We start from the raw sequence: 7,421 nt of genomic DNA on the forward strand, positions 1-7,421 counted from the left end.
GAAACGAGATTGACTATAAAACTATAAAATAGAAACTAAGAAGCTGGTGTCTGAGCGGGAATGGGTTAGGCTCTTTGCCATTGCACGCAACAGATACGAGTTCGATTCATCATGGGGAGGTTTAATTATTTATCGAATATCGCCTATCTACTGGGGTGCGATATCCCTCTCAGCCCCGTTTGATTCCAACAGGCAGTGGCAGGGCAAATGGCTTCCTATATGATCTAATTTGAGTCGGAATTGCGGAATTGTTTGGCATTATTATTATTTTCAACTCTGTAAGATTAAGAGGCAGGACCCCCTCATTTACTGTCCATTTCCAACAGGACCGAGCCATATGTCTGGACAGCTTTAAAAACTCCTCAAAACGACACAAGTTCAGAAACCCACGTTATCAATTCAAACCAGAGCCATCCGCTAGGCAGTCCTGTATGATACCAGCTGATCTAACGGCGCCCCCCCCCCAAATTGAATCAACAGGGCCGTAACACAAACAATCATTACAAAACAGAAATAGAAACAACCAGCTCCAGTTTCACGCGATTAGGAGAAAGTGTCGAATCAATTAACGTTTTGAAAAGCAAGTATCTACTCAGTAGGTGCCTTGGCCACGTATGTGGTGTAGTAAAAGCATACTTAAAACAAAGCTGCCGAAGTGCTAACCTTCCTCCAGTTATTCGGCACTCGGGCATCGAACATGTTGTCCAGCGCGTCCCTGAGGTTCTCTGACATGATGATGGTGCCGTCAATGGCCAGCTTGAGGTCCATGAGCGTGGTTCGCACGAGGCTGATGACCCGCTGCATGCGGTCGATCTCCTGACGCAGGAAGATGTTCAACGGGTGCAGGGAGCCCATCTTGCGAAGACGTTCTTTGACCTGGAGAAATTTTTTAGTTTAGTTTTAGCAAGAGTTTTATGGCACTACTTGCAACACCATAAGGTCATATGTGAGCCGAAGAGTGGACAGTTTAGTTTTATTAAGTTTTACGGCACTTCCACCGAATTAAAACATACAAAAAATAAATAAATAAAACAAAACAAAACAAAACAAAATATAACAAAACAAGCAGCGATACAGTGGCCCTGCTCATCCTGGTTCTTGGTAAATGTCACCCTCTTGGATTCAAGGAAGCAAAAAAATAAACAAACAATCATGCAAGATGTATGTTCCAGGTCAATGCACACCAAGAAGAATGTAGATATCTTGGATATAAAGAAACGGCAAAATGAATTATTTAACAAACAAGAAACCATAGCTCAGCCCGTCTATTGAATAAGATACATGTAGCTATCCAGTAATACTTTAACAAACAATTGGTCAAGAAACACCACAAAATACTAAAGAAAACCTGTAAAACGTAAACTCCGACAAAAATGGAAATGGGCTAGCCACGTTGGCAAAGTGAAAGACAACAGATGGATCAATAGATGCACTGAATGGAGACCAAGAACAGGAAAAAGATCAAGAGGAACACCAGAAAGAATGTGGCAAGATGACATAAGAGAGCAGACGGGCACAACCTGGACACGGAAAACAGTTGATAATACAGAGTGGATGTCGTTGTTGGAAGGCTACATCCAACAGTAGACGGACTACGCCATGAAAGAAAGAAAGAAGAAAGAAAGAAAGAAAGGAAGGAAGGAAGGAAGGAAGGTAGGAAGGAAGGAAGGAGGAAAGAAAGAAAGAAAAGAAAAAAGAAACAAAGAAAAAAGAAAGAGAAAAGAAAAAAAGAAAACAGCAACTTCTCCTCAGCTCTGACCTCATAGGGAATGTAGTCTTCCGGAAGTTTCTCCAGCATGTCGTCTGCTAGTCTGTAGACGACCGCCTCACGGGTCTCTCCTCCTCCACTTCCGGCGTCCTTGGGCTGAATACTCACGATAGTGGACAGCATGTTATTTGCCGTATTGGTCTGATATCTGGGGAGGAAGACAACGCATTATCAGAATAAAAATCGCATGAAATATTTTCGATGCGAGCGAACAGACAACGAAGAAAGCCTTGAGCAGCAATCTCAAGCCCGCCCCTCCTTCTCTCTGTCTCTGTCTGTCTCTGTCTGTCTCTGTCTGTCTCTGTCTGTCTGTCTGTCTGTCTGTCTGTCTGTCTGTCTGTCTGTCTGTCTCTGTCTCTCCCTCTGTCTCTCTCTTTCTCTCTGTCTCTGTCTCTCTTTCTCTCTCTTTCTCTCTCTCTATCTCTATCTCTTCCCCCCTCTCCCCCTCCCCCCTCTCTCTCTCTCTCCCTCTCACACACAAACACACATACACAGACACACATACACACACACACAGACACACAGACACACATACACACACACGCGCGCGCGCACACACCCCCCCCCTCCCTTCCCTCCATCCCCTTCCCCAAACCTTTAACACACAAAAACACAAAAAACCTACGTGATGTCTGCGTTGGGGTGCAGACCGAAGCACTCCGGTGAGTCCACCAAAGGAAGAGACTCGATGTACGACCGGTACTCGTCAACTGTCTTACACTTCGGGATCTTGTAGCCTGGTGTGCGCCAGAGAGAAAAAATTATAATAAGACAGTGAACACCTTGATTATGATTCAGATAGCTTCGAGCTTTTTTATTTATCTGCTTTTGTATCTATTTGTATTGCTTTTTTTCTTCGCTTGGATGATTCTTTAATCTAAGTGACCATCTTCTTCTTCTTCTTCTTCTTCTTCTTCTTCTTCTTCTTCTTCTTCTTCTTCTTCTTCTTCTTCTTCTTCTTCTTCTTCTTCTTCTATACCATGTTTGTCTGATAAGTGTATGTATTGTCATGTCTACAATGTATGCATTTTTTTAAAAAATGTTTTCCACCTATGTAAAGAAAAAAATATAACAAAAAAACAAACAAAACAAAATAAAACGGGAAAATAAAAAGCAAAAAAAACCACAAAAAAACTGACCGGTGTAGAAGGCGAAGCTGTCTGAGAACATGACGTCACTGAACCAGACCCGTGTGTAGGTGTTGAGAAGGCGTTTGTCGTAGTCGTCTGTGACACGGCCGCCGTACTGCACCTCGCCGATCATGTAGCGAACGGTCACCCAGTTCACACCCTGGACGACAACACAGGAAAGAAAATGTTGTGATAAGAGAATGGGGGGGGGGGGGGGGGTTGTTTTGTTTTGGATGTTGTTGTTTTTTTTGTAAAGTAGAGGTTTTTACACCACGTCGAAACAATCAAGATCATTTAAGGGGGGGGGGGGGGGGGGGGCTACACCTGGAGGCTATCTCGCTTATTACTGGACCGAATTTTACCAGCTTTCACACATATAACAAGCATAGTAAGGAGTTTTAAAATCTGCAATCAAATTTGAGAAAAAAGTTTCTCTTCCATGGATTTTATTGACATGTCTTACGTAATGAATACTGCATTTATCGCTCATGGAAATTGATTGTTTTTGTGCATGCGTCTTCACAAACATTAGATCTAAAAATGTGTCTGTTGTTTTTTTCCTAAACGAATTAGAAAATTTTTAATGATTTTTTTTCTGAGGTAGCATTCAAGTTTGCGCAAAATCCGTGAAAATCCACACTCCAGACACCACCAACAAAAATCTATTCCATATATCAAAAATTCAACAGACAAATTTTTAGCATTACCTCTTCTCTTCACTCTGTGAAAATTTCATGAAGATTGGATGAAAAATAGTGGAGTTATTCAAAAAAGTATAGAGAAAAGTCGCGCTTTGAGAAAACGGCCGATAAAGAAAATTAAAATACTGACTTTATGAGGAAATGGCGATTACAAACATGCCCGGTATGGGAAAAAATACGGTTTTGTGGGGTTCTTATGCGATGAAATAGTTGTAGGAGAGGCTGAGGAAGCTAAAAATGCCTACAACTCAAATTCCATGATTTTGAGCCGAATTTTGACTTTGGGGGTGTAGCCCCCCCCCCCCCCCTTAAGAGGCAGGCCTTGACCCCCGCCTGCAAAGCGACACGCTCGGTCTGTAAGGGCCAACCTGAGCCGGGAGGGTATATTTTAATATCCCAGCATAAGAACTGAGATACTCAATAAAAATTATCTCCACTCGGGAATCGAACTCGGATTTCCTACAATGGCGAAGTGCCTAACCACTACACCACAGACGCCGGCCCGAGCACCTACCGAGCAGTCAGGCGACAATGATCAGAAGAGTGATCTCAAAGATGATCAGAAAGTCCTGCAGACAGACGGTGGACAGAAAAGAAGAAGGATGAATAAAGACATGTAAGCAGACGGACAACTCTAACCATTTTGGCTTGGTTCTGTCGGAGATGGACGTCGAATTCAGAAGTCCTGCCTCTTGAATAACTTTACAGTGTCGAAAACATAACTGTGTCACGACATGGGGAAATGGAGCTTTTGGTATCATCTTAAAACTTGTACACTTGCTTTTTCTGATGAAAAGAATACCCATGATTCTTGCTTGGAAATCGAGATATTCGCGACTGAAGGAGGTAGGGGTCTTGTCATCAAAGTTTGGTGAATTCCGAGGCTTGAGTGTCCTTGTAAACTACAATAAATTTACATTTATTGTGCTTATAATCCTTTCATCAATGTTGTTGTATTTTTATTTTTTTTTTTTGTTTCAGTAAAATCTACCCTGAAGTGTGTTTTAAATTGGCATAAAAAGTGTTGAGCTAAAAAGAAAATCTTGATTAAAATTGCCCAACAGGCGAGGAAAAAATGTTGGTTTGTTCGATTTCATTATGTTCAACGAGGTTCTGATTTCACCGCAATTTCACACATTGTTATTAATACTAGCTGGGCCCCCTTTCGATGAAAGGAATGATCAGTGCTTTAATATCAACTAAAAGTCATTGGCCTACTATATTTACACTCTACTGGAATGAGGCAATAAATCTTGAGAGATGCAAAAATTATAAGGTCTAGATCTATACTCTCAAAACAAAATGCGCCCCGCGAAATATAACTTCCGGATTTTCTAAAATTACAGAGACAAAAGCGTCGGCCTACAAAAGCGATCGGCGAAATAAAGAAATGTAGCTTTTTGCAGCAAAACCGTCTCAAAACTGAAAAAACCAAGGGCGTCATGTTCTGGAGAATATTTTAAAGAATCTTTTGGCGAAAACCGCATGTCGATCGATGCAGCCATTAAAAAGCCTTTTGAATAGCAAAATTCGGCCACCACAAATAGATAATAGATACTCACCCTCTTGGGATCCAGGTCATCCAAATGGTTCTGGATGAATTGGATAGTGGCGTTGAGATCACCCTGGTTGAACTCATAGGGGATGTTCCAGCCGATGGGTCCAAACTTCCTCCTCTCTTGCACTGTGGTGTGGAGGAAAGCCACACCATACAACATAGGTTTCCACATGGGCATGTTGCTGTACTCCAGTTGTTCCTGAAGAGAAGGAAACTCATGGTGAGCACATTGAGGGATATAAACCTAGAGGGAGGGAGGGAAGAAGGGAGAGGGAGAGAGAAAGAGAAAAAGAGAGAGAAAGAGAGAGAATGAGTGAGTCAGAGACAGAGACAGACAGACAGACAGACAGACAGACAGACAGACAGACAGACAGACAGACAGACAGACAAATATACAGTTAGACAGAGAAAAAACAGACAGGGAAGTAAGCAGGCAGGCAGGCAGGCAGGCAGGCAGGCAGACAGACAGACAGACAGACAGACAGACAGACAGACAGACAGACAGACAGACAGACAGACAAGCAGTGCAAGAGGACAAAATGGAACTATGATTTAACTAGAATAAGCAATGAGTAACTTCAAACGTTAACAATTCTGACTTTGAAACTTGGGTTTCCTTGATTTCGAAGACAGTTGGGATGCCAATGATGTACGTAAAACATACCTCAAATGGACATCAAACTCAAACGAACCAAGAGCACCTTTACCACCCATCCCCCATCCCCACCCCCACCCACAGCCTCACCAAAAAGCGTATCTAAAACGGTTTTTGCATTGTCGGGACTCACGATTAGTTCGTTAGGACACATCTGTGAGACACCTGTATAGGTCCACTTCAAACAAACAAAAAATCAAACAAATCCAGAACATTAAAATCAAACTAAAATATAGCCATTTTCCATACCCTCACCCCCATCTCCCAGAAAAAAACGTTATCCCAAACGGTAGCGTCGGGACACACGATCGTTCCGCCACAACTCACCTGAGTGACACCTGTGTAGGTCCTCTTCAAGCCAGCCTTGACCCCCATGGGTGGCTCGTTGGTGAACTTGATGGAGCTCTGGAGCAGATTGATGGGGAACTTCGGGTGTTCCTCTGTGGTCAGCCACATCCTGAACTGCTCGTGCACCGTCTCAGTGGTCAGGATCTAGAACCATGGCCATTAATGTTCCACAGATTAGAAATATTTTATTATATTTTTACGCAAAAATGTGAGAAATTATAATAACCCAATTGAAAGAGATGCAGGGCTGGTCAACCGAAGAAAACAGGATCTTCCCTCAACGCATTACGGCAACAAAGGATGAAAATAGAAAGAAGAAGACAAAAGAAATAGTATGTTCAAATATGGGTACTTTTACGCCCCTGAATGTGGGAGCCAACAAAGACCAAACGGAATACAACATTCCAGCAGAAAGACCTGGATGCTGGATACAAATCCTCCTCTCTCGAGAATCGAACCCTGGTAGACAGCACTAAATGTCGGATATTTAGTTAAGAATATGAACATAAATTGCAGGCAACAGAAGTGCTGAATTCTTGAAGACACATGGGAATTTCATAAAGGCAAAACAAAAATCAAATTAGTATCAGGTAATTCTGTTGCCCTGAAAGAATGTCAGTGTCAACAACAAGAAGGAAGGTACAAATGCAGTTTCTGGAGCACTTGAATCGGCAAAAAGCCTTGAAAATTAGGCTTTCACTGGAAAAACAACAAGCAAAAGTAAAGCACAAGTAGACCAAAAACAATGTTTATAAAGAACTTGAACATATGGGGGACGGGGAAAAGCCAGGATTCAAGAGAGAATCCGAGTTGAGAAGTGACTGGCCAATTATGATCGTCGATATCTGACAGAAACTCCCCTCAACCACCACTCCCTTCACCCCCCCCTCCCCTCCACCCTTTCCGACTAGCTCTCCCCCACCCACACCCCTCTCCTTTAGTGTGTACTCACAGTGTCCAGCATCTCGTCCATAAAGTCCAGCCCCAAGTGACAGTTCTGGAGCAGGACCCAGCGACCCTCGGCCATGGACACCTGCATGAGGCGGCGGGCGTGCACGTCCTGACCTTGACCCATGGAGATGGCGCCACATTCTGGTCACGAGGAAATACAGGCAGGAGGATTAGAACTATTTTGTACGATTGTGGGACGTTATGATGTTGATGTAGATTCTTTATCTCTATCTCTATCTTTCTCTCTTTCTCTCTCTCTCTCTCTCTCTCTCTCTCTCTCTCTCTCTCTCTCTCTCTCTCTCTCTCTCAC

General features: G+C 42.9%; 1 protein-coding gene across 1 annotated transcript in view; it reads right to left on the bottom strand.

Moving 5' to 3' along the window:
• The window catches only part of LOC101861328 (dynein heavy chain 5, axonemal), a gene marked incomplete in the record, with an annotated part of 153,119 nt that overhangs the window by 2,841 nt on the left and 142,857 nt on the right, over positions 1-7,421 (bottom strand). Inside the window, 7 exon segments of the mRNA XM_013081818.1 lie at positions 664-876; positions 1,760-1,916; positions 2,394-2,505; positions 2,908-3,058; positions 5,162-5,356; positions 6,140-6,304; positions 7,113-7,252. Coding sequence (XP_012937272.1) covers positions 664-876; positions 1,760-1,916; positions 2,394-2,505; positions 2,908-3,058; positions 5,162-5,356; positions 6,140-6,304; positions 7,113-7,252 — 1,133 coding nt within the window.

The sequence above is a fragment of the Aplysia californica genome, unplaced genomic scaffold (genome assembly GCF_000002075.1).
Source record: "Aplysia californica isolate F4 #8 unplaced genomic scaffold, AplCal3.0 scaffold00001, whole genome shotgun sequence".
Classification (NCBI taxonomy): domain Eukaryota; kingdom Metazoa; phylum Mollusca; class Gastropoda; order Aplysiida; family Aplysiidae; genus Aplysia; species Aplysia californica.